The sequence below is a fragment of the Eulemur rufifrons genome, chromosome 28, assembly GCF_041146395.1.
Source record: "Eulemur rufifrons isolate Redbay chromosome 28, OSU_ERuf_1, whole genome shotgun sequence".
Taxonomy (NCBI): domain Eukaryota; kingdom Metazoa; phylum Chordata; class Mammalia; order Primates; family Lemuridae; genus Eulemur; species Eulemur rufifrons.
Window position 1 is genome coordinate 71441223 of NC_091010.1, and position 26648 is coordinate 71467870.

The window sequence follows — 26648 nt, forward strand, 5'->3', positions numbered from 1 at the left end:
ATGCCCGGCTAATTTTTTCTATATATATTTTTAGTTGTCCATATAATTTCTTTCTATTTTTAGTAGAGACGAGGGTCTTGCTCTTGCTCAGGCTGGTCTCCAACTCCTGACCTTGAGTGATCCTCCCGCCTCGGCCTCCCAGAGTGCTGGGATTACAGGTACGAGTCATGTGCTCGGCCGAAGTAGAACTTTTTACACACAGAGGGAAATGGGCTGTCTCAGAAGGTAGTGAGCCTCTCTGTTTCTGGAGGAAAGTAAGTAGGGGCTGAGGAATTTGTCTAAGCATTGAATAGGATAGAGAGTGGACGGGCAAGCCAACCAGTATTTATTGGGCTGGCTACGAGCAGAAATTGGGAGGAATCAACTTTGATTGGAGCAGCAAGACATTTGTGGCAGGGGAGGTCAGGGGGGCCTTCCTGGAGGAGGTGGGAGGAGGGTTCAGGGAGGCTGCAGCCCTCCTGAAGTCAGCACAGGCTGGAGTGGAGATTCCCAGGGGTCAGACTCCCGGTTGCTGCCCGCAGGTTCCCCTTGGGCTCGAATGGTGTTTGGCGAAGAGTAGACGCGTGACAAATGTCTGCTGAATGCATCAGCGAGGGTTAGCGGCGCTGCCGGGCTTAACCACGCGCCCGCTTCAGCTGAGACTGGAACTTAATTCAGCACCCAGGGAAAGCCCAGCTTGGAGAAGCACCAACTTTTGTTCATACCACACACTGTTATAAGAAGATTACTCATCATAGGGATTTATTAGTTTTGAATCAGTACAAGGCTGGTCCCATGATCTAAATGTGTTCCCCAAATTCGCTTGTTTAAATTCAATCTGCAATAACCGCATCAAGAGGAGGGACCTCTGGAGGCGGTGACGTCCTGGTGAACGGGACTAGGCGCCGGGAAAGAGCGGCAGGGGCTCCGCCGTCCTTGCACTTCCACGCGCTGCCACGCGGGGGCGCAGCGCCGGTCCCGCCCGGCCCGGAGCGAGAAGCCGCCGCGTCTCACGAGCCTCCCGGTCTCGGGCGTTTCAGGACCGAGTCCGGGGAGGCGGCGCCGCCGAAAGTTAAAGTGCGTCCCGGTCTCGGCGCCAGACGTAAGGCTCCTTTGAAGCAGCCGGCGCCGCAGACAGACGGACGGGCAGAGTCGGAAGGGTAAGTGGAGAGGATTTACTGGGGCGCCCCGGTGGGGGTGACGGTCGAGAGAGGGGCCCGCGAGTGGACCCCGAGAAGCCGCCCCGCCCGGAAGTCCGGGTGGGTTTATGCAGGTTCTCGGGGCTGGGGTGGGAGCTGTGGGTGCGGGCGGCGAGCAATTTCTGTTTCAGCTGCGGGAGCGGCGGGGGGGGGGGGAGCTGCGGGGGGGGGGGCGCTGCGGGGAGGACGCGGCGGGGGGGGGGCGCTGCGGGGGGGGAGCTGCGGGGCGGGGGGGGGGCGCTGCGGGGGGGGGCGGGCGCTGCCGGGGGGGGCGCTGCGGGGGGGGGCCTGCGGGGGGGGGGAGCTGCGGGCGCGGGCGCGGCGGGGGGGAGGGGAGCTGCGGCTGCGTTTCCATTAGGGAAGGGAGCGCCCCGCCCCCAGCCCTAGCGGCCTGGCCGCGCACACAGACTAAGACGGTCGGGTGACGAGTCTTCCTTTCCAAGCACGTGGCCTACGGGGAGGCCACGGACCCTGGGGTCCTGCTGTGGGGTCCCAGCTCCGCGTGCAGGAAGCGCCATTCACATCAGAGACTCTGTTATTCTGAAAACACTGTTTATCATCACGCGCACTCTAAAGCACGCCGCCTTAGGTGACATCACGCCAGTAAGTTTACTGGAATGAGTCTCTCCAAATTGAGAAGAAACAAAGTTCTCTTTGGAGGGAGGAATAATCCTAGCGTTTCCTGACCTACCTAACCCTGACCTGCTCTGTTCCCTACGAGAAGGGATTGATAATGTTGAAACCTAAACTTACCTCTGACATTGAAAAGGACGCTGGTTTATTTCTGAATCATGAAATTTTACTGATTGTCTTGAACACGGACATCTCAGCCTGTATATTGCAACCTGTAGCCAATGACTGCGACTTCCGTATGTACCCTCCAATGGAAAAGGACAAGTCGAGGTTGAGGAATACCCTCCTTTCTTCTAAACTCTCCCATAAAATGTCCAACTTGTAACAGACTCTGGAACACTGCTAACTTCGCTGGTGTGTTTGCCCACATCGATCCTCACATTTGGCTTCCAGTAAACCTTTATCAAATTATTTCTCTCTCAATGGCCTTAAATTCAGTCGACATTTTGTTGCAACAAGAAGTGTTCCAGAGTGACCCTACTGAACCACTCAGCATCAGCTTCCAACCTTCATGCAGATATTAGCAGTGAACTCATTGTGTTCATTGAATTTGTCTTAGTCTGCTCAGGATGCAATAGTGAAATATCATAGGCTGGGCGGCTTAAACAACAGAAATCTATTTCTCATAGTTCTGGAAGCTGCAAAGTCCAGGATCAATGTGCTGGCTTTTTTGCTGGCTCGCAGATGGTCTCTCCTTGGTTCTTGTGTGTGGTGGGAAAAGGGGAGAGATAGTCCTCTTCTTATAAAGCCACTGATCTCCCCATGAGGGCCTTACCCTAAAGACCTAATATGGCCCGAATTACTGCCCAAATACTTTGTCTCCAAATACTATCACAATGGGAGTTAGGGCACCAACATATGGATTTGAGGGGGGACACAAAGGCAAGGAGGCAGGACGAGAGTTCATGGTGGGAAGCTGGAGTCGGGGAATAGGAGAGGAACCAAGAGGTAAGCTGTCTTCCCCAAGGGGTTGAGACAGGAGGCAGCTGCCTCCTGGGGCAAGCAATCATCTCCATTAACTTCTAGAAAGGCACAGATAGTGGTAACCTTTGCCAGATTTCCCTTTAGGCTTGGGAGTGTAGGTTGTAGGTTGTGGCAGAGAGCCAACAGTGTACCAGGATGGTGACCCACTCGTGTAATCTGAAGGTGTTTTAGTCTGTTTAGTGTTGCTATAAAGGAATACCTGAGGCTGGGTTATTTATAAGGAACAGGTGTTTATTTGGCTCATGGTTCTGCAGGCTGCGTAAGAAGCATGGTGCCAACATCTGCTCAGTTCTGCTGAAGGCTTCAGGCTGCTTCTACTCATGGTGGAAGGAGAAGGGGAGCCGGCCTATGCGGAGATCATACAGCCAGAGGAGGCAGGAGAGGGGGGGAGGCGCAGACGCTTGAGTAGCCAGGTCTCATGGCAATGAGTAAGAGGGAGGACATGAATCCACTCCTGAGGGATTTGCCCCCGTGAGGCAAGCACCTCCCATTAAGCGCCACTTCCAACAATGGGGATCAGACTTCAACTGGAGATTTGGAGGTGTCAGACAAATCAAATGGTGGCAGAAGACATTGGTGGGCCTGGGAGCTTCGCTTGCTATTCTCTCTTCAGTGGAGGGGCTGTGTGGGGGCTGCCGCTGTGGATCCCGTGCCCTGGTATCTAGCTGTAAAGTTGACTTTTTAATATTGACAGGTATTTAGCAAACTTTTATACTACTTAGCCATTCTGCAACTTATCTGTGGATTCTTTTAGGTTTGTAAAGCATGTAAACTTTTATGCCTTTCTCACCTGTTTCACTGTCCAGAACTTCCAGTATGATGAATAGTATCTGAATATAGCAAATATCCTTGAATTATTCCCAACATGAAACACTAAACATTTCACCAGTAAGTCTAAAGGAAGTTGCCTTCTAGCTCTAGTTTTTGTCAAAGGTCTTTTATTCATCAATTGAACTAATCATTGGTTGATTTTTGGTTTTTATTATCGATTTAACAAAAGCTAAAAAGTTCCTTTTAATCATGGGCTTAGCTGAATTGGAGCTTTTAAATGTGATGTCTTTATAGCCATTCAGTTCTACGTATTTTCTGATTTCCACTTGAGGTAAGTTCTTTTTGATAGTGTTTTTTGAGTTCATCTCTAACACAGGTAGGACTAACGCCGTCTTATAGTTAGGGAACTGAGGGATGGAACTTTGGGATTCGGTCCGTTCTGGACTGAGTGAAGAACTCCTCCTCCTCCTCGGCATGTTCTTCCCTCCCTCCATGGCGCGCTCTCCAGAGGGGCCTGCTCCCCAGCCCACCGTGTTACTGGCCCACCCTGTGTGTGAACTTGTCAAGAAAAGGGTTCTCTGTTGCTCATCGCTGTATGCCCACACAGGCAGTGAGGCTCCATGGTTGGCATTAACTGGATCCATGCATTTTGGTGACTCTGAAGCCCGCTTCGGGTGCACACAGTGTAAGTCCTAACTGAACGACTTCCTGCACACTGAGAACTTCTGACATAACATGTTCCTGTCAGCAAGTGCCTTAGTTACATATTTTCTGTCCGTGAGAGCACAAACCACACACAGCCTCAAATCACATTTCTTTTTCTCATCTGACCAGTGGGGACTACGGCGTGGAACTGATTGGTTTTAGGACCCCAGCTCACTGATGCTCATTTTTTAATTTCTGGGAGTCTGCAGTCCAGGCCTGTATGAAAGAATTGCAGAAATCGTCACAAGATGTGTGTGTGTGAGGGTGGGCCCGGGTGAGAGCGTCTCCGGCCGGCATCCGTCTGCCTGGAGACCCAGACTAGCCTGCCAGGTCCCAGAGGCAAGCAGTCCAGAGACCCGGAGGTCAAGGAGCCTTCATCAGCTGCCTGTGTACAGCTCTGGCCCAGGTTTCACCGAGTCCCAGTGGCCTATGGGTTTCAGGTCTGACCCCCCCGCCCCCCAGCACAGACTCGGCTGAGGTGGGTTATACAAAAATTATGCATTTATTTCCTGAAGTCCCTCAGGACGAGGTCGGGGGTAGCATGTGTCCTCTGGCCTAGGAGAGCATCAGTCCGTGCTCAGTGGACAGCTCCAGGTCTTTCTCCTCATGGACTTTTAGGGGCTTGGGACTGGCCTATGGGAGGTCAAGGTCCAGGGTGAGGATCTCTACCCATCCCCATGCCCACACCGTCCCCTCCCAGCCCCCAACACCTTGGCTGTGTCCCCTGAGGAACGCCCTTCCCCACAGACCGTCCTCTAAGAACTCCCAGCATCCCTCTTGTCCTCCCACCCCCAGCCCCCTTCAGAAGCTGTCTCTGCTCCCTGCCACCCAGTTCTGGGCTCACCACCTCTCCTGGGCCAGCCCCTTCCTCTTCCGTGCCGTGGGCCTGGGCAGGGGCCTGCGCCCTGTGCTTTTCCAGCTCTTCCTTCAGTCTGGATGGTCAAGGGTGGGATCGGGGAGGAGGAGGGGAAAGGGGTGAGGGACAAGAGGTTGTGAAGAGACACAAAGACAGGTGGAGAGGAGAGGAGAGACACGCTCGGCCACGTTCCTGGGGAGGGTTGAGGGGAGCCGGGGCCCCACGCCCACCTCTGCCGCTTCTGCTGCAGCTCCTGGCACTTCTGCTGCAGCTGCTGGTGGTGCTGGGCCGCAGCTGCCAGGAGCTCCTCAGCCTTCCTGTTCTCCTCCTGGAACAGCTGCCTGGATGGTGGGGGGCCGTAGGGGACGGTCAGCACCCACCTCTCCCTCCTCCCACCCCCTCCACCTCCACATCTTACACGGCCGCTGCAGCCTCCTGGCTGCGAAGGAAGAGCCCCTCAGTGATGGTGGAGGGACCCTCGGCCCCACACAGGGAGCACAGTCGATGCTTCACATCCTCCAGCTTTGCCTCCACCAGCTTCTCTGCAGCGGGAAGGGGCAGGTGAGCAGGTGAGGGCAGGTGAGGTCAGATAAGGGCCCTCCGTTGTCCCTGGCCTCACCTTCCTTGAGCAGCTGCTCCTTGCTGCTGTCCAGGGCACAGATCTCCCTTGCCAGCTGCTCCGGCTTCTGAGGGGGCAGAAAGGAGGCCTGTCTGCACCTCCCAGCCCTCTGCCCCATGTCCCAAAGAAGCTGCTCACCAGGCCTCACTTCCTGCTACTCTGCCTCTACATGCAGAACAGCCACAGTCCAGTCTCAAGGCCCTTGCACTGGTCACCGCCTCCCCCGGACCTCTGTCACCTGCCACGCCCACAGTGCCATGGTGAAGAGGCTCATGCGATGTTCTTTACAACAGGGAACCCTGCAAACACTACAACTCGGGGCTGTTATCTGGACGCTGGTTACCAGCACAGCCTGCCGCTCTTCCCTTCCCCTTCCTCCTGCCGGGGCCTCCTCACCAGCCCCTTCCCTCCTAACACCAAATCTCCGCTATATTCTTGTTTGGGGCCTGGGATCCCCCAGGGGCAAACCATGGCTGCCTTGGACCTCAGTGTCTCCCCTGTGTGTGACAGTCACAGACACATCCATGGACGTCCCCAATGGAGAACTCTGATCAGGGATCCTCCTGACCACTGGGCAGACGCAGAGGGCAGCAGGAACGTGTGGGCAGGATCAGCAGTGAGGACGCCGGGCACCCAAGGACGGTGACAAGGGGACGGACTCGGGGCGATGCTGACCTTAGCACCACCACGGCTTGCTCGGCCACTGGGTGTGGCACGTGAGAGGGAGAAGGCCCCGGGATGACGCCAGGGTTTGGGCCTGGTCCTGCCAGGGAGGATGTGGAGGTGGCAGGAGTGGCTCTGAGGGACTCACGTGGAACTCCCAGAGATCCTTGTGCTGGCCCATCAGGTCCTCCAGCTGCTCCTCGAAATCCAACCTGGGAGCCAACCACAGAGGCACAGGGGGCTGTGGGCTGAGACCCCACCTTCACAGCCTGGTCTGGGCCAGGGGTTTCAGGCATAGAGCTTGGGGGGCTTTGCCCACGCTCTGCACCACTGGAGGCACCGTCACCACCTTGACCCTCCAAGGCTCAGCTCAGCCGGCCCCTCCTCGGGCCCCATTCTTGACATTACTGCAACCCATCCTAACCTCCCAGGCATGAGGCACTGAGGTTTACCTCAGCCGCCTCTGTTTGTCCTTCTCTTCTTCAATCTGGGAGTTCAGGGCAGAAATTCTCTCCTTGCACTCCTGCAACACGGTGTGCTTCCTGGGAAGAGGCGAGGTGTTCTGTTAAGGACTCCCCAGGAGGGGCTGGGATGGGGCTTCGGCCTCCTTTGCTTAGGGCTATTGCATCCGTCTGCACCGAGGCCTGTCTGTGTCACCTGTGATGGGCAGGGGCTGACATGAGCATTGGCCCTCAGGTTTAGAGAGAGCGGCATGGACGTGGTCCAGGGCAAATGCACACACACCTTCCTATCATCTGAGTTTCCAAACAGTCCCCTCCTCAGGGTACCAGGGCTCAGGCCTCTGGTAACAGAACAGCGACAGAAGCATTAGGGGGTAGAGAGACGGAAGGAAGGATAACGGGTGGACAGAGAACGAACAGATGGTCGTCTCAGTGCCTAAATGAACAGACGGATGCGTGAACAGCCAGCCAAGGAGCTGGATGCTAAAGAGTAAAAGGCACAGAACAAAGACCTGCTGAAGACCTTTGGCCGACAGCGTAGCAGTGGTTATGCCGCCGAGGGCCGCCCTCCGCACTGCCACCTGCTGTTGGAGCCCAGAGGGGAAAGCATTCTCCGGCCTCCCCTCTGTACAGAGGGAGAAAGTGAGAGCTGCGGGCCCGAGTCTCCCCTACTCCCTCCGATCCCCAGAGGGAAGGGCAGGGCAGAGCCAGGCTCAGCCAGGAGCTCTTACCTCTGAGCCTCGCTCTCCTTCTCCTGGCAGTGCAGCCGGAGCAGCCTCAGGGTCTCTGCAGGGAGAGCAGCGGCCGTGAGGGCCACCAAGGCACTGGGTTTGGGCAGAGGGAACAGGGCTGGGTCACGTCAGGTCCATGGACACCCGACTGGGCTTTGACATTTCCTGTGCGTCTGGTGGAAGCCACAGGAGGGACGCGAGCTGAGGCAGGTTTCAAAAGGCTCCAGCTGTCATGGGGAGAGTGGGCTTCTGGGGTGGCAAAGGCAAAAGCCTGGAGACAGGGGAACTGTAAATACCTTGTTTTTTGTTCAAGATCTCCTTCAGTCGTACTTTCTCTCCACGCACTGGAAACACAGTGACACGTTCAGGCATCAGAGACCACCCCACTGCACCCCCAGGGACAGGGCTTGTCCACAGTCACATGGGAGGCTGGGTACAGCCCTGCCCCCAACCCAAATGTGGACCCCTTTGGGTGAGACCCCTCCCCTGTCCTCTGGTGCCCATACTGCCTGTGAGCACCCCAGGGCCTCGTGTCTGCAGAGGTGGCTGTGAGGGCTCTGCAGGATGCCCACACCGCTACACGGAGTGGGGAGAAAGCACACACACTCACGGAGGGAATGAGGGCTGTGGAGAAACACAAGCAGCAGGGGCTTGTGACTAGACGAGGGCAGGTGCCTTCTCTAGATGAGGTGATAGGGGAAGGCCTGTCTGAGGAGGGGACACTGGGGCTCAGAGCTGACTGATGACAGGAGGTAAGAGGAACCCATAGTATCTGGGGTGCACAGGGAGCAGCCTGGCAAAAGCCTTGAGGCAGGAGAGTGTCTGGAGGGTGTTTCCTGAACACTCCCACCAGCAGAGAGGAGGGGACATGAGACTGGAGAGGGAGAAGGGGCCTTAGCCCTGGCAAAGGTGCCAAGTGTCTGGAATACAGGGTTGGAAGAGGCTTGTGACAGTGTGGGGACTTCGGGTGACCCGTGGCTTGCTTACGTGAGTCCAGTTCCTCCTGCAGGGCCTCCCAGATGGTCTGAGCCTCTCCTAGCTCTGCATTTGCTTTCTTTTTTGCTTCACCAAGGAGCAGAAGGACAGACATTGTGTGAGTGCAGCCTCCAGCTGCACATTCCCTTGCCAACAGTGACACTGCACATGTGCCTTCAGGCTAACCTAGAGGGGCCCGGATCGGATGGAGCGGAGGCTTCCAGAGTCCAGGCCCTTCCGTCCAGGCTCGGCTGGTAGCAGGGCCAGGTTATGGGCACACGACTACGGCAGGTGCCTGCAGGAGTGCCCTGTAACTAGCTCTGCTGTTGCTGTCACTAACGACCAGTGATTCTGGAACAAGGGGCCCGTGTTCCCATTTGGCAATGGACCCAGGAAGCCACGTAGCTGGTCCTGGTTGGCAGCCAAGGCCCCTCTGCTCACCTTGCTGAGCCTCATTAATCCGGTTCATGAGGACCTCTACACGGGGCTCCAGGCTTCCCGCTGCAGGGAGGAAAGGGGGTTGAGCTGATGAGGAAGCAGTCAGAGGCGGGGTGGCTGCCAGCCCTGTGTCTCTGCTGCTTGCACTCAACACACACTGTTGAGCACCTACTGCAAGCAGGTGCTGCGTGGGGCCCTCACGGGGCTCACATTCTGAGTGAGTGAGACAAGAAACAAAGAGAGATACCGAGTCAGGTTGTGAACTGTGGTCAAGAGGAATAAAGTGGGGCAATGGGTTAAAGGGCAAAGGAGTGGGAAGTACTTCTTGGATATGGGAAGCTGTCGTGAGGGCCCCAAACCAAGGGAGCAGGGTAGGCCCTGCAGCTCTCTGGGGAAGGTGGGAGGCAGTCAGTGCAAAAGCCCACCCTGAGGTGGGAACACGGCCGGGGCTGGCGGCAGCCGGGTGAGCCAGGAGGGTGCAGCAGGAGGTGAGGGGAAGGGAGGGAGGGGGTGGCGACAGCTCTGGATCTGATGGAGGGCAGTGGAGCTGACGGTTGACCAGCGAGGGGCTGGTCGGGGATTTGGGAAAATGTTTTGTCTCCTTACGCCCTTATGCTGCTTTAGTTTTGAATCACGGGGCCCTATCTTTAGTTCAAGGAATTAAATGTTAAAAGAAAGGGGATAATTTCCCAAGTTTATAAATTGTGGGGCCTGGAATGGAACCAACATTAGCCTGACCCCAAACCTCAGGTTGAGCCTCAGACACAGAGGAGACACGTGACCTTTCTGCAGCTTTTTCACCATTTCCATTAAATCTTCAATCTTCTGTGAGGATGTGTCCTGCCCTGTGGAAACAAAATTAAACATTTCAGAATCCCGTAGAGTGAGAGGCCAGAGGAAGGATCCGACAGCCCCAGCTGGGACTGAGGTGGGCTGCGGGCAGGTCTCCAGCCAGAGCCGTGGCCTTGCTCCTCCCCCTGAGGTGGACAGGCACAAGATGAGTCGGGCCGCTCCGTGGTCAGCTTTTCTCTACAGGTGAAATGACACCAGATAGCCCCTTCGCAGAAGTCCTGGCGAGGGTGGGGTGAGCCCTCATTGCCAAGACTGTACAAAGTAAGGTCAAAGCTCCTGCTCTAATAATGCAGGAAAAAATGAGGTCTAAAAAACTGGAACAATGAGTCAAAAATCACTATAACTGGCAGATGGCATAAACAATTAAAAAGATCTGGAGACTCTTATACAAAACAACACAGACCAGTAAGAAAATGCAGTACGATGTCTAGTTAAAACATGCATAAATACAAATAGCTTTCCTGTACATAATCAATACTGATTCTGAAGCCTCCTTGTAAAATATTATTTCATATTAGTTTTTAGTTATTGGAAACTTTTTTAACCACCTAATGAATTAGTAGATCTAGGAAATCACTATTCATGGTAACCAGACATCATGAGCCATCTGATGTAATAAGACCAGCACCTATTGTGAACTCTTGCCAAGAAATGATGCTAATACTCATGAAAGTACTGGATGTAAATGCTAATTCAGAGGAAATACAGGGATAGAATGACATGTTACATGGCACACAGGGATGCAATTAGCAATATCCAGACTGGGAAACTCCACAGGAAAAAACAACATAGTTCGTTTAACAAGTAAGTTTTGAGGGGGAAAACAGAGAGAAAAGAAGACCCTTATAGACAAAAAGGGCCTTAAGGGACACATGAACCAACCTCTATGGCCTCTCATTGGGTTTTTGTTTTTTTGAGATAGGGTCTCACTCTGTCTCCCAGACTAGAGTGCAATGACATCATTATAGTTCACAGCAACCTCAAATTCCTGGGCTCAAGTGATCCTCCTGCCTCAGCCTCCTGAGTAGCTGGGACCATAGGTATGTACCACCATGCCCATCTAACTTTTCTATTTTTTGTAGAGACAGGGTCTTGCTCTTGCTCAGGCTAGTCTTCAACTCCTGGCCGCAAGCAATCCTCCTGACTCAGTCTCCCAAAGTGCTGGGATTACAGGCATGAGCCACTGTGCCCACCCTTGTCATTGGATCTTGATTCAAACAAATGCACTATAAACAAATACTAATGACACAATCAGTAAAATTTGAAAACTGACTAGATATTTGATGAAGTAAAAGAATTATTGTTGTTATAGAGATGTGACAATGGTATTACTTTTCTGAAGAGTACTTGTCTTTTAGAGATATACCTGGAAATATTTATGAGTGACATTTTATGATGCTGGGATGCTTTAAATTGCAATAGTGGAATGGGTGGTAGGGACTAGGTAATGGTAAAGAATAAATAAGATCGGGTTGGTGTGCTGGCTCACAAATGTAATCCCAGCATTTTGAGAGGCCAGGGTTGGAGGATTGCTTGAGCCCAGGACTTTGAAACCACCTTAGACATCATAGTAAGATCCCATCTCTACAAATCTACAAATAATAATAAAACTAGTGGGCCTGTTGTCCCAGTTACTTGGGAGGCTGAGCCAGCAGGATCACTTGGGCCCAGGAGTTTAAGGATGCAGTTAATTATTATGACTGCACTGCACTCCATGCCAGGCAATAGAGCAAGTCCCTGTCCCCTGCCACCAAAAAAAAAAAAAAAAGAATGAGCAAAATTGTTCGAGAGCTGATCATTGTTAAAGCTGGAAGATGGATTCATGGAATAATTATACTTTGTTCTCTACTTTTGTATATGCTTAAGTTTTTCTGTAATAAAAAGTTTTTAAAAATCTGCCAATCAGGCCAGGCACAGTGGCTCACGCCTGTAATCCTAGCACTCTGGGAGGCCGAGGCGGGTGGATCGTTTGAGCTCAGGAGTTCGAGACCAGCCTGAGCAAGAGCAAGACCCCATTTCTACTGAAAAAAAAAAAAATAGAAAGAAATTATATGGACAACTAAAAATATATATAGAAAAAATTAGCCGAGCATGGTGGCGCATGCCTGTAGTTCCAGCTACTCGGGAGGCTGAGGCAGGAGGATCGCTTGCGCTCAGGAGTTTGAGGTTGCTGTGAGCTGGGCTGACGCCACGGCACTCTAGCCCGGGCAACAGAGTGAGACTCTGTCTCAAAAAAAAAAAAAAAATCTGCCAATCAAATCAATATAGAGAAGGTAAACTCATTTCTACAAAAGAGTGGAGAAAAGGAGAGACATGTAACAAAAAATTACACAAATGGCCAATAAATATTTGAGTATGTACTACACCTCAATCATAATTAAAGAAATGCAAATCAACATATTGCACCTAGCAGACTGGTAAAGATTAAGTCTGATAGTACCCAGTGTCAGCAATGATGTGTGGAAACTGGCACTGGTATCCACTGACAGAGACTGCAAAAACCGATGCAAGCTTTTAGAGGGCATTTTGGCTACATTTTGAAGACAAAATTCCACCTCTAGGAATTTATCCATTAGATAACCTCAGTGAAGTAGGCAAAAGGCATGTTCAATGATGTTGAAACAATATTTGTCAAAGCAAAAGTAGGAAACAATTTGAGTGCCCATCAGCAGGGGATTTATGGTTCATCCACACTACAGAATATTGCATAGCCATTGAAAAGAAGATAGATCCATGTGTTAAAATGAAAAGATATTCTAGATATATTAAAGGGAAAGAAAGTACAAAGTGACGTATTACGGAATCCCATGTAGCTTCAGAAACAGGTGGGACAAGTGATAGATATCAACATCTGATCCTGAAATAACATTGAAAAATGTCCCCTTCTTTCTGCCTTAATTTTAAAGTTCTTATTCATTTAAAGTAGTACCTACATATTCCTAATAGAAAAATCAAACAATAAGATCCAAAATGTCCCCTCACCTCTGCATTCCCTGCTAAATCCAAGTCCCCTTCTTAGAGTCATTGATGGGGAAAACAGCCTCCGGACAGTTTTCTGTGCAACCTATGCAGGTCTGTAATCACTGCAGTTTTTCCAATTTGCTTTTCTCTCATAAAAATATCTCTTTTGAAAATCATGCTGTGTCAGTATAATTATAGCTAATAATTTAAAGTAGATTTCATTTAACAGAATTTTTATTAAATTTCTTCCCCATTTCAGAAACCCACTGCACCAGTATTCTGCGTTATGCGTTGTACAGCTGGATTTCACCATTCCCTCCCCACGTTGTGCTGCCACCACCGAGGCTCCAGCGACTTCATTCAGTCCGTGCATCTGTGTGCTTCATGAGATTTTCTATTGAAAGGTGACTGAAAAGGGGAAAAAGCAATCTAAATGCTAAAAATCCTGCCAGATGGGCAACTTTAAAACCTTTACCCACCGGTATTCCTACCGGCTCTGCATGGAAGGGTTTGTGTCCCCAGAGTGTCCCTGACACTAGATGGTACCCCTGTCCCCCTTGTTAAGCAACCTGATAGACTGAAACTGGAATCTTGTCCTTTAAATTTCTTCCATTGCTGGTTGCTACCGACTGCATGTGTGTGTCCCCGCTCCCCGTAATCCCTACGCTGAAATCCTGGCCCCCAGTGGGATGACATTCAGGGTGATACCTTTGGGAGGTGACTAGGATATGAGGGTGGAGCCCTCAGGAACAGAATTAGTGTCCCTGTAAGAGACCCCGGAGAGCTGCATAGCAGCTTCCCCCGAGTGAGGACACAGCGAGAAGAGAGGAGTCTGCGAACCAGGAGGCAGGGCCCGACCAGATGATGAAACTGCCCGGCCCTGGGTCTTGGACTCGCAGCCTCCAGGGCTGTAAGAAACACATTTCTGCTGTTCATAGGCCACTCGTGCTGCAATATTTCTATTACGGCGGCTCAGACTGACTGACGCCGGTGAAGTCGCCGGAACCTTCCTCTAAACATACTAGCTTATTTGAGGACCACGAAGCTGAGGCTGAAAGGCCCATTTAGCCAGTGTGGGTCACAGGAGGAGCTTCACGAAACGGGCATGCACGCACCGGTCGCTGGGCGTCCTCTGTGCCCTTAGCTGAGGGCTGTCGCTGGGGTTACGCCCTGCCCCAGTGAGCTTTCTGTGCTAAGCTTATTTCAGTATTCAAACCTGGACTTTGTAAAAGCACGGCGGGGCACCGGCCGCGTACGGAGCCTGCATCAGTGCAGACGGGCCGGAGGGGGCGCCCGGCACAAATCCTTGGGGCACTGTAAGTGGGGGGCGGGGGACCCGAGGAGGGCGGAGGGCAGAGGCCGAGGGGCGGGGGACCGAGGAGGGCGGAGGGCAGAGGGCAGAGGCCGAGGGGCGGAGGACCGAGGAGGGCGGAGGGGAGAGGCCGAGGGGCGGGGGGACCAAGGAGGGCGGAGGGCAGAGGCCGAGGGGCGCGGGGGACCCGAGGAGGGCCGAGGGCAGAGGCCGAGGGGCGGGGGACCCGAGGAGGGCGGAGGGCAGAGGCCGAGGGGCGGGGGGACCGAGGAGGGCGGAGGGCAGAGGCCGAGGGGCGCGGGGGACCGAGGAGGGCGGAGGGCAGAGGCCGAGGGGCGGGGGACCGAGGAGGGCGGAGGGCAGAGGCCGAGGGGCGCGGGGGACCCCGAGGAGGGCGGAGGGCAGAGGCCGAGGGGCGCGGGGGACCGAGGAGGGCGGAGGGCAGAGGCCGAGGGGCGGGGGACAGAGGAGGGCGGAGGGCAGAGGCCGAGGGGCGGGGGACCGAGGAGGGCGGAGGGCAGAGGCCGAGGGGCGGGGGGACCGAGGAGGGCGGAGGGCAGAGGCCGAGGGGCGGGGGACCGAGGAGGGCGGAGGGCAGAGGCCGAGGGGCGGGGACCCGTTCGGGCGGGGGCTCCACGGCCAAGAGCCCCTGCGACCCATGGGGGCGATGTGGCACGTGCGGGGACTGGGCTGGGAATAACGGGGAGTTACGATCCCCTCAGGTTGGTGGCACCCGGAAAGCGCAGGATGCCAGAGGTGCGCTGGCCATTCTCCGCAGGGAGAGAAAGGTGCCTTTTGACGAATCACCCAAACCCTGACCGGCCGGCGCAGACACGGCGGGCGCTCCACGTGTTAACACTGGGCGGTGGGCATGCGCGTAAATGACCCTCGTCTTTGTACGACAGTTGACATTTCTCCTCACGAGAGCTTCAAGGGCATTTCCGTCACTACGGTCGGAACCAAAGACTCGGCCGCCGCCCGCGGCCCACAGCCCGGCCCGCCCCGGCGAGTTCAGACCCCGTCCTCAGCCTCTCCTCAAGCCCGGTGTCGGAGGGAGGCCCTCCACCCTCCCGCCGGCCTCCCGCCGCTACCTCCGGCCTTCTCAGCCCGCTCCACGGCGCCCGCGGGCTCTGCCTTCGAAGGCCCGGACCTGCCCGCCATTTCCTCTCAGGCGGCCACCGCCGGCGCTTTCCGCACTTCGATCGGTGATTGGACCAAACCCTGGCCGGGGGCGGGGAACGCTCTGCAGTGCGCCTGCGCAGTGCGCCCTCGCGCGGCTCTCTCCTTGCGAGAGGGCAGGTGGGTAACGGTCTGGTGCCCCTGCCCAGCAGCCAGTGCGCATGCCTCAGGCTGCTAGGCCGGCAAGACCTGTTAAGAGAACGTCAGAGCCGCCTTAGCCTTGCAGGCCCGGCATTGGTCAGGCGAAGAGGAGGAAGTGCGCATGTGCACAAACCTGCCGAAGCCCCGCCCCCAGTTAGGTAGCCATGTGGGAGCCAGTGTCCGTGTGGGCGCCTGCGTTCTGCGTTCCTCCTGTGAAGGGCAGTCCCATTTCGATTAGGGTGAGGGGTTAAAGGTTAGTTAGGGTTATGTTTAGGGTTTGGGGGTAGGATTGGGGTTAGGGTCAGTGTTGGAGTCTGGGCAGGGGTCGGGGTCAGGGCTAGGAGTTAGGGTTTATGTTTGGGGGTTATGGTTGAGGATTAAGGGTTAAGACACAGGGTTCAGCGTTAGATTTGGGGTTAGGGGTTCGGGTTACCTTTGGGGGTGGTGTTGGGGTTAGGGCCAGGGATGAGAGTTAGGGTTAGGGGTTATCGGGAGGGTCAGAGTCGGGTTAGGTTAGGGTTTAGGGTTTAGGCCAAGGTAAGGGTCAGGGATAATGGTGAGAGTTTAGGGTCACGGTCATGACCACCGTCAGGGTAGGGTTAGGATGTAGGGATAGGGGAAGGGGGAAGGTTGGGGTTGGAGTTAGGTTTAGGGTTAGAGCCAGGGCCAAGGGCTAAGGTGAGCGTTCAGGGTTTAGGGTTAGGGTTTAGGGTATAGGGTCAGTAGTGGGAGGTAACCAGGAAAAGCAAGGTAAACAAGAGTAAGATTTGCTGTCCAGATTTAAGTGGTGCCTTGTCTATTGATAAGAATCTCTCGGATTTAGTCATCTTCTTCTTGGTGTGAGAGGGAGACACCTTTACAAATGGAGGTAAGTTTCCTTTATAGATGTAAATTTCTCTTGCCAAAAGGTAACTTCCAGCCTGTTTTTAGAGCTCCTGTGTATGTAGTGTCTCAAAATAATCCTTATGCTGGGCTGGGCATGGTGACTCATGCCTAGAATCCTAACACTTTGGGAGGCCAAGGTGGGAAGCTTATTTGAGGCCAGGAGTTCAAGACTATCCTGGGCAATATAGTGAGAACCTGTCTGCACACACACACACACACACACACACAAAATTAGTTGGGTGTGGTGGCGCACGCCTGTGGTCCCAGCTATTTGGGAGGCTGATGATCCCTCCAACCTGGAAGTTCAAGGAGGCAGTGAGCTGTGATCATGTCACTGCACTCCAGCCGGAGTGACAGTATAAGACCCTGTCTCAAAAGAAAACAAAAAAGTATATCTTGGGGTGGTATATTGTGGTCTTCTACAGTCATATTTTGGGGTAGAATATTCTGGCCTCCTACATTGTCTTCTAAAGTGACTGTACCATGATGCATTCTGCCAGCAATGAATGAGAATTCCTGTCTTTCCTCCAGCAATGGTTTGTCACGTTTTTAGAGTTTAGCAATTTTAAAAGTTGTGCCGTGCTCATTGTTCTTGTAATTTGCTATTCCCTAATGATATATGATGTTGAACATCTTTTTGTATGATCATTTGCCAACTCTGTTTCTTCTTTGTTGAGGTGTATGTTCAGATCTTTACTCATTTTTAATTGGTTTGTTTGTCTTCTTATTGTCGATTTTTAAAAGTTCTTAGTATACTTTTAATATAAATTCTTCTCCAGATATATATTTTCGAAATATTTCCTATCAGCTTGATGCTTGTGTTTTTGTTCTCTGAACATGGTCTTTCACAGAGTATACATTTTTAATGTTACAAGTCTCATTCACTCCCTTGGTCTGACAGGCTCTCACTGACTGACCTGCTCTGGCCTCCCACATTCTTTATTTTCCACACTGGGCCTGGGACATGTGTTGCGTGGTGCCTTCTGTGTGCTGACTGGGGCCTGGTCGTACCTTATCCACTAAATCGCAAGTCCCTCGAGGGCAGGGATAGCGCCTTCACCCTCTCTGACTTTGATGTATACTCAGGATAGGCTCTTGTAGATGGTAAAACTTACTAATTAAGCAACAAATGAATGAGTGAAGAGATGTATTAGGACACTTTTGGTTAAAAGTTAAAAGACAACCTGAAACTAGCCAACCAGGAAGTGACTCCGTGTGCTCACGTCACTGTCCAGTTGGGGAGGGGGTCTGACCCCAGGACCCCGAGTGCTGTCTCTGAAACTCTGGCCCCTGTGGCCTTCGTACGGCCCCTTTCCCGAGTGCTTCCGGTCACACGGCGGCATCCAGCAGCTCCAGTTTTCCATTTTATCAGCTAAGCAGCCTCAGATAAAAGAGAGACTATTGTCCAGTGGTTATTTGAATGCCCTGACTTTGTCACTTGCCCAGAGATGAACCAACCACAGTGCCTGCGGGATGGAGGTCGCTGGTGGCCAGACATAGGCTACAGGTGTCCTCCTAGAGCTAGGAAATGATCAGACCTCAGACCTCAGGAGACTAGAACAGGGAGATGTCACTCACCAGAGAGCAATGAGTAAGTGCTTCCAGAAGGGAGGATGGATGGGAGCTGGGGAACATGCCAGTTGTCTTCCTTAGGAGAGAGGGATTGGAGTTGGACCCAGAAAGTTGTTAAATCTAATAGTTGGCTACAAAAATGGTATGCAAGATAAAAAGAAGAACCTGGCCTCATAGATGTCTGAACTGTCCTCTATAAAATAAGATTTGCCTGGTGTCTACCAAGCATATATACCATGCCCAGTGCAGTTGTTGACACCTAGTGAGAGAATGAGTGAACTGTGTTTAAATTGTTTTCCAAGTTCAGGCTTATTTAAGCTGCTGTCTTCGTCTGTTTCTGCTGCTAAACAAAATATCACAGACTAGGTAATTTAGAAAGAACAAAACTTTATTTCTCACAGTTCTGGAGGCTGGGAAGTCCAAGATCGTGGTGCCGGTAGGTGTGTTGTCTGGTGAGGGTCCCGTCTCTGCTTCCAAGCTCATGCCTTGGGTGCTGCACTTTTTGGAGGGGAGGGATGACGTGTCCTCACGTGAGAGAAGGCAGAAGTGCAAAAGGGCTAAATTCTCTGCATCAAACCCTCTTACAAGAGCACCTAATCCCATTCAAGACCACCACCCTCTTAATTTAATCACCCCTAAAGGCTCCCACCTCTTAATCCTGTTACCTTGGCTACTAACATTCAACATGAATTTTGGAGGGGGCACAAACATTCAAACCATAGCACCTGCCTACCAGTTTCTGGGGAGGAAAGTATGGTTTCCCACAATTTGTTTGTGAGGACATAGAGAGTGAGAGTGAGCCCTAAGCCCACAGAGCCGGGACATGGTGGAACTGTGGAGGCCTCTGGAGAGCCTCCTCTCAGACACCCACGTGGGGAGATTGCTGCTGGCCGCTGCAGGCCTGACAGCTTCCCCAACAAGCCCCCCATGAAGCTGCTGCCAGGTGCATTTGCACATCCTTGGCAGGAAGTTTTCTCTCTGTGCCCAGCGTCCCGAGGGAGGTGTGAGTCCTGTGTGAGCTGGGGCCCCGTGCCCAGCGTCCCGAGGGAGGTGTGAGTCCTGTGTGAGCTGCGGCCCTGTGCCCAGCGTCCCGAGGGAGGTGTGAGTCCTGTGTGATCTGGGCCCCGTGCCCAGCGTCCCCAGGGAGGTGTGAGTCCTGTGTGAGCTGGGACTCTGTTCCTAGTAGGCCAAAGCTCACAACCAGCCAAAGGGAAAATTGAATCAGTTCAATTCATAGCTGAGATCCATTAGAGCAACACAATTTGGTTTCAGACCTTGTATAATTTCTGTTCACAGTACAGTCACTGGCTTGCTGCTTCCTCCCCTTGTCAAGTGTAGACCTGTGAATCAATTTAAAACAAAACTCCCTGGAGTTTACATTGTATTCTAGTGACCTTTCCCTTGAGGTACTTTGTGCAAATAGATCTCAAAGCCCCTTTGAAGAAATCTCCCGCCTCCCCTGGGGCAAAGTAGCCTATTATTGTTTTTGAAGAGGCAGAGAGCACTAAAATAGCAGGCAGATCACTGCTTTTAGCCTGATAGCTTCAACGTCTTAGAGCCTCAGCTTTCCTCCCCAGTAGCATGAGGGTGCCCCCATGGATTAGTATCATAGCAACTGCTATTGAAATGAAATTGAGTGAATACTGGCGGTCACGGGAATACACTAGAATTCCCCCTCACCCTATCCCCTGCACTCAGTCCTGGACACCATATTATCAACTGGAGCACACTGAAGTGAGTACCCCGACACTTGTGTTTAGGTTTTCGGACTCTCATATTCAGATATCCGCAGGAGTCAAAGGAAACGTAAATGAGTGTAGCTGCTGAACTCAGACAATAGCGAGCAGGATGGTGTGGGCACACTTGGACCCTCTTGCCCGGTCTTAATGCATTTAAGCTCATTTTTTTTTTTAATGACATGAGACTGGATTGAGTGTGGGGCCACCACTTTGTGACCATACCTACCTAATGATTTTAGGGTATCCCTGCTATGGCCTCCACCTTGCTTACTCTTAAGGTTTGTTTGGTTTTTGTTTTTGTTTTGGACCCTAAAAATGCCATATTACCTGCTGGCAGGTCAAAGTTAGATATTTGGGATCTTTAAAGGTGAGAAGTCGGATTTCAATCTAGGAAGTCTGAGGAAGCAGAAAAACATTCAGAGATACCGTTTATCCCAGATGTCGGGAATAATTCTTGAGTGGGCACTGCGGTCTCTGGCAAGCCACTCCGTCAGCCCAGGGCTGTTCCATTGTCTGTGACACGGTCACCCCCTCGACGGCTGTGGTGGGACGTGCTGCGTGTCCAGAGCCAGCAGAGGCCCAGCCGCTCCTGTTCTCCAGCCTGTAATGTCGTCCCTGCGGGGGAGCAGGAGCAGCCCGATTCTCTCCCACTCGGTGGCCTGTCTCTTTGAAGGCAATAACATTTTTCAAGCTAACATGACCCTACTTTGCCGTTTTCTTTTCTGCTGATCCTTGAACTCACAGGGAACACACAGACAGCAGGGAGAGCCCTGGTCAGTGTTCCCAGCACTCGCAGGCGCTACCCATGGGTGCGGGGGCTCTCGACAGCCTCGCTCTCCTGTGCGTCCATTTCTGCAGGAACAGTAGCAAAGCTCATGCTCTTATTGCTTTCTTGGTCCACCTTCCCTTGGGGCCAGGTATGAAGTGTGTTACCAAATCTTACCGTGTTTCCAACCACGCCCCATCCCGTGTCCCCCTCAGTCTTTGCCCTGCCTTCCCCTGGTCACTGTGGTCCGAAAGGGACGTGGACGGGTCCACACACACAAACGGCAGTGGAGCGGGGCTCGGGGATTCAGGCCTCACCAGACGCGCACTCTGTGCCCCTCCTCTCTGCTTCCCTGCATGGTGGCCCCTTTCTTCCAGGCCGGCTCCTGCCTGGACATGAGGATATTTATTGACAGCACAAATACTGTGTTCTGTGCCATCAGCTCCACTCAACATTTCCCAGGGGAGTTCCATGATTGTCCCAAATTGCTCAAGTGCTCACCTGTGGACCACCCACTGTGCCTTGGAGGAGGGTGGTAAGAGAGCCCAAAGGGTGAAACCTTGCATGTAATTGGAGCCCTCCCAGAGGCGCCACTGAAAGAAGCGTTTTCCAAGGGGTGGCCAGAGCAAGAACTATTGTCTAGTAGGCTGACTTTCAGCCATGCCTGCTTCCAGCCCCTGCCCCAGTCCTAGAAGGGCAAGGGCTCTGGGTGTGAGGACTGTGAAAAGGGGCAAGCTTCCCTCGCCCAGAAACCAGGATCGGTGCTGGCACAGTGCGGTCTGTGGCTTAGATCATGAACGGTGGGTGCGTGACAGGAGAGTCGCAATGTCTCCAGAAGGCTGGAGAGCACGAGCGGCTGGGCCTCTGCTGGCTCTGGACACACAGCGGTTCCCGCCACAGCCCTCGAGGGGGTGACGTCACGGAGAACGGAACAGCCCTGGGCTGACGGAGTGGCTTGCCAAAGACCGCAGTGCCAGCAGGAAGGAGAGCTGAGACTGAGCGACTAGATTAGAGTGCTCCCGTTAGGTTGGGAAGGAACGAGAAGGACAGGAGGCTTGGAAGAGGACAGCTATCCTGGCAGCGGGATGGGAGCAGAGATGCACTAACAGGAGAAGGCGAGTGAATGAGCTGATTGGCCGGGGTGGAGACGGGGGTGTTTTGGGCAGTAGTGGGCAAACAGAATGCCATCCTCACAGTATAGGTGCGCACACACGCACCCTAGTAAGCAAGCAGGCTTCACCGTGACTTGGCAAATGGATCCCAGTAGCATAGAAGCCGCCTTCACCCCAAAGAACCCAGCCTCTCGCACCAGCCTTTTTCATTGCATGTTCTTGCCTCCCAGCAAGTGTCAGGCACCGGCTTAACAAGGGTGGCTATGAGCGAGAGACGCGGAAGCCTGCCAGAGGGGCTGCCTCACGAGAAAGAGAAAACAAAACCCGAGCCTTAAAAATAGAGCTGTCCACTGATGGAATTCTCTCCTACTGCCATGACCAAATATTTAGTCGCAGGGGCAACGGAGTACAGGGACATATTTATTCATCTTGGTATCTACATCATTTCTTGGTAAACGTTTGCTGAAAGAGAGAGTAATTGGATGAATCTGAAGGCAACACCCAAAGAATAATAATTAAGGGTGTGAAATCTTAAGGTGCCCCCCCCACCTGGCCCCTGAGGGACTATGGAGTCCGCCGGGTCCCCGACTCTGAGGGAAGGATGTGTCCGCACCGTGGGGGGCTGTGTGCCACTCTTGTGTCCGCCGGGTCCTGAGTCAGGAGAGACTGTCCTGTGTGCTCACTCTGGGTTGTCAGGGACCACAGCTTCTGCCCAGCCGGAGCTCTGAGGGACGACCACGTCCACCCCAGTGACGCAGGCTGCTGTTCCGGGTTTTGTGGGGCTCCCTACCAGGGACGTATATGCGGACTCTGCAATTTTGGCAGTGCCCACCGAGAAATCAGCACAGGTCCTCTCGGAATTCGGATTCCGCTGCCTTTCTGGGATTTCTGTTTCCTTTCCTGGTGGGTCAGGGGACCATACTCTTGTCTCAGAGACCTTTAAAATGCCCGTGTTTTCCCCTGGGCTCTCTCCAGCCCTCCCAGTCGACCCGGGCCAGCATTCTGCGTTAAGGGCAGGGGACGCAAAGGCTAGTTTGAATGGAGAGGAGGAGCACAAGGGAAAAGACAGAAAGAGGAGGGAATGAGGGAGAAGCGGCGTCAGCCCACCCAGAGGCACCTGGGTTTCTTCGCCCTCCTAATCCCACCTCTTGAGGGCTTTGCGCCCTGGGTTTCTGACTAGACGGCCCGGGGCAGTTTTGGCAGGCAGAGCCCTCTCTGGCTCCACAAAAGGAAGGGGCGCCCAGTCTGGGTCCCCCGGCTGTGCTCTCCGCCGCAGGCCTGTGCTTCCCTCCTCTGCCCCCTCTGAGAGCCTCTGACTCCGATGGGGACGTTCCATCCCGGAGGGATTGTCCCTGAGGAGGGGCCGCCCTGGGGAAGGACCGCAGGGGAGGGGGCCACATCAAGGGGGAGGGCGGATCACAGCAAAAAGCCAGGCCCCTGCAGGGGCCACATTGTGGGGAGGGGTAGGGTGGTGCTGCCCTCACCCGGGCTACTTCCCTGGGGAGGGCGAGTGGCTGGGGAGGAGCGCGCGAGGGGCGGGAGGAGCACGGGAGGGGTGGGAGGAGCGCGGGAGGAGGGCGGGAGGAACGCGGGAGGAGCACGCGAGGGGCAGGAGGAGCACGCGAGGGGCGGGAGGAGCACGCGAGGGGCGGGAGGAGCGCGAGAGGAGGGCGGGGGGGGAGCGCGGGAGGGGCGGGAGGAGCGCGGGAGGAGCACGCGAGGGGCGGGAGGAGCACGCGAGGGGCGGGAGGAGCGCGAGAGGAGGGCGGGGGGGGGGAGCGCGGGAGGAGCACGCGAGGGGCAGGAGGAGCACGAGAGGGGCGGGAGGAGCGCGGGAGGGGCGGGAGGAGCACGCGAGGGGCGGGAGGAGCGCGGGAGGAGCGCGGGAGGAGCACGCGAGGGGCGGGAGGAGCACGCGAGGGGCGGGAGGAGCGCGGGAGCGCGGGAGGAGCACGCGAGGGGCGGGAGGAGCACGAGAGGGGCGGGAGGAGCGCGAGAGGAGGGCGGGGGGGGAGCGCGGGAGCGCGGGAGGAGCACGCGAGGGGCGGGAGGAGCACGGGCGGGGGGGAGCGAGGGAGGGGCGGGAGGAGCGCGGGAGGAGCACGCGAGGGGCGGGAGGAGCGCGGGAGGGGCGGGAGGAGCGCGGGAGGAGCACGCGAGGGGCGGGAGGAGCGCGGGAGGAGCGCGGGAGGAGCACGCGAGGGGCGGGAGGAGCACGCGAGGGGCGGGAGGAGCACGCGAGGGGCGGGAGGGGCGCGGGAGGGGCGGGAGGAGCGCGGGAGGAGGGCGGGGGGGGGCTGGAGGAGCGCGGGGGGCGGGGGGAGTGCGGGAGGGGCGGGGGGGAGCACTGCGGGCTCTGGGTCTGCCCGGCCTGCGCGTTCTCCACGCTCCGCACCGTCACTCCTGCCTGGGGAGAAGTGGATCCCCCAGGTAGCGAAGTGAGGCTGCCTGGAGGCCATAAGAAGCTTGGATGAGATTCGAAGGAGCCATTATTCTACGGAAAGACAGAAGGTAGCAGGAGGCAGGAAGGTTTGGGCCAGGGTGAAGAGGGAAGAGGATGCTGACGCCAGCCACAGAGGAGGTCCCGGGACCCCCATGAGAGGTCATGGGCAGGGGGCATTATTTATTTGCTCTTCTTGCTCTTCCTGAAATGGAGAAAATATGGGAGCCCCGAGACACTGGAGACCACTGCGAAGAGACTGTCTTGGTGAGGCTGACGGGTTGGGTGGGTCAAGCCCTGCTGGGGAATTCTTCCTGACACTGAATATTCGGAAACCACCCCAATGCCTACCGTTTAGAGATGGCAGAAATAAATTATAGTACACTTTGATATTCTGCAGCCTTTTAAGAGATGTGGAAAGAGGATATTAAGTGCCACAGGGAACTATTCCTGTTAAATAGAAAGAAGTAGGTTGGAAAGCTATACCCGTCATCACCCCACCCGGGCCCACCGCCTCTCTTCTTACTACCATATGGCCTTCTCCAAACAGCAGCCAGAACGATCTTTTGTAAAACATTAATCACATCTCATCCCTTGCTTAAAATTCCCCAGTGGCTTCCTGTGGAATTTAGAATCAAGCAGAAACTCCTTGCTGTGTCTGAAGAGGGCTTGGTCTGGGCCTCCCAGGTCTGTGGGTTTCTCTCCTCCCGTCTCTGGCTGGACCAGAGTCGCCGTGCTCTGGCCGTGCTGGTCGTCTCTCTGTCTGTTGGACACAAGTGCACACCACGTGGGGCCTTCGCAGGAGCCGCCCCTCATCTGGAATGCCGCCCTGTGCACCAGGGGTCAGTTAGCGAGGCCCATGAGCAAGAATGTTTTTATATTTTTCAAAGTTTTTATTTGTTTGTTTGTTTTAGGAAGATGTGACAAATAATTGTGGCTCACAAAGGCTAAAATATTTACTATCTTGCACTTTACAGAAGAGTTTACCAGCCCCTGACCTTAACCTTTGTATAGGTAGCTCCATCTTGCCACTCAGGTTTTAGCTCAAACGGTGACATCCCACACAAGCCTTTCTTAACCTTTTTGCAGCTTAAAGTGGTGTCCTTCCCCTGACTTGAGGCACCCACTCTCCATCAACAATAATAATTAAACCATTATTGAGTGTTTATTGTGTGCCAGGGAATGTTCTGGATTCCTGAGACTTGGCAAACATGGATTTTGCAGCTCTTAGGGGTGGGAGAGCAAACTCATGCAGCCTGTGAAGAACAGTGAAGCAGGTAGGGAACAGAGAGTGTGTGTGCATGTGTGTGCTTCCTATGCACTAGCCAGGAAAGGCCTCCCTGACAAGACGGTGTCTGAAACAAGGCCTGACACAGTGAGGGAGGGAACACTGCATGAAGAGGCAGAGAAAGAATAGCTCAGAGCTGGGTGCTGCTGGTGGTGGGTGACACTCTGGAAACAACAGATCAAGGCCACTCACTCGTCATATTTCACCTACTCCTGCTACTTTAACCCAGGGTAGCTTCTGGCCTTAAGTGGTTAAATGTCCCTTTAAATTGGTGTATCTTTATATTCAGCAGTATTTTGTCAAACAGCACCGAGATCTCTATTTTTGCCTTACTTGAGAAAGTAGGAAGCAGAATTTTTTTTAAAAGAATATAATAGGCTCTTAATGACAATGACCATTTTAAATCCCACTTGAGTTATCTTATTTTCAGCTCATTCTAAAACCTACCCTCTTTTCTAAGGAGAATAGCAGAATATCACCTCTTATTTAACTAGAATTTGTAACTCTATCATCATATCACCTTTTTTTAAGCACCAATATTATTTGAAATTCTTCTTCATGTTGTGTTTATTTTCTGTGGCTTCCAACAGAAGCTGGGAAACTTCTCAGCTTTATTTTCCTTGGTGTCTTGAGATCCTAGAATAGGCTTTGAACATTGCAGATACAGCCAGTTGTGCTGCATAATGATGTTTGGTCAATAAGGGACCACACACGTGACAATGGTTCCACAAGATTATAATGGAGATGAGCTGTGAGATATCCCAGGTTCCCTATATCCCTGCCAGCGACTGGCCTACAGACCAGGGCTCATCTGTGGGCTGTCCCAGGTTCCCTAAATCCCAGGGGAGACTGGTCTGCAGACCAGGGCTCATTTGTGAAATGTGCCAGGTTGCCTAAATCCCTGGGGGGGGGGGGGGTGGCCAGCCTACGAACCACAGATCTTCTGGGAACTCTCCCAGGAGTCCCAATGGGTGGGCGACTGTGACAGCCACTTAAGTTACCTTAATGCATGTCTTTCTTCCTTTTCTGTCAGAGATCAGGATCTCGCTGGGCAGGGCATCTAAGAAGGCTTTTTCTCCCTGGTTCCTGCACATCCCAGGGTCGGGACAGGACTAAGTGATGAGCAGAGAGCCGCTGGAATTCCTGGGCTGACCTGGAAGGGAGGAGCAGCCGTTACCTGTCTCTTCCTTGTTATCAGGTGTGGAGCCTGTGTGTGATGGCCGGAGCCCCTGCTGCTGCTGTGGGCCAGGAGGCAGTTCCAGCGGGAGCTGTGGGAGGCAGGAGGAAGGCGGCAGGACACCGGGGTTGGCTCTCCCTGCCCACACAGGGTACCTCAGTCATTTCTGGACACATAGAGGCTCCTGTCTTCCACCCTAAAGTCTCACTC

The 26648-nt window shown here is 53.9% G+C and overlaps 1 protein-coding gene and 1 long non-coding RNA gene across 5 annotated transcripts; one reads left to right on the forward strand and one right to left on the reverse strand.

The window, feature by feature from the left end:
• Window positions 1–1510: 1510 nt before the first annotated feature.
• On the reverse strand, window positions 1511–17078 carry SYCE1 (synaptonemal complex central element protein 1). 4 transcript variants are annotated; one of them, XM_069460780.1, is made up of 13 exons: window positions 15231–17078; window positions 9797–9859; window positions 9018–9077; window positions 8589–8663; window positions 7898–7945; window positions 7602–7656; window positions 6862–6951; window positions 6558–6621; window positions 5747–5813; window positions 5546–5669; window positions 5358–5468; window positions 5116–5203; window positions 1511–4904 (listed from the first exon to the last, which is right to left on the reverse strand). In XM_069460780.1, exons 1-13 carry the CDS (start codon window positions 15298–15300, stop codon window positions 4827–4829), a joined length of 993 nt encoding a protein of 330 aa, XP_069316881.1. In that variant the 5' UTR covers window positions 15301–17078; the 3' UTR covers window positions 1511–4826. The 4 variants fall into 4 exon arrangements, with proteins under 4 accessions (XP_069316881.1, XP_069316880.1, XP_069316879.1 ...); XM_069460779.1 differs by having other exon boundaries at window positions 5116–5468; XM_069460778.1 differs by having other exon boundaries at window positions 4837–5203.
• LOC138376471 (uncharacterized) lies at window positions 5624–14508 on the forward strand. Its single transcript, XR_011231668.1, has 3 exons — window positions 5624–5688; window positions 6257–6462; window positions 13087–14508. It is a non-coding gene; the product is annotated as an uncharacterized lncRNA (long non-coding RNA).
• Window positions 17079–26648: the final 9570 nt, after the last annotated feature.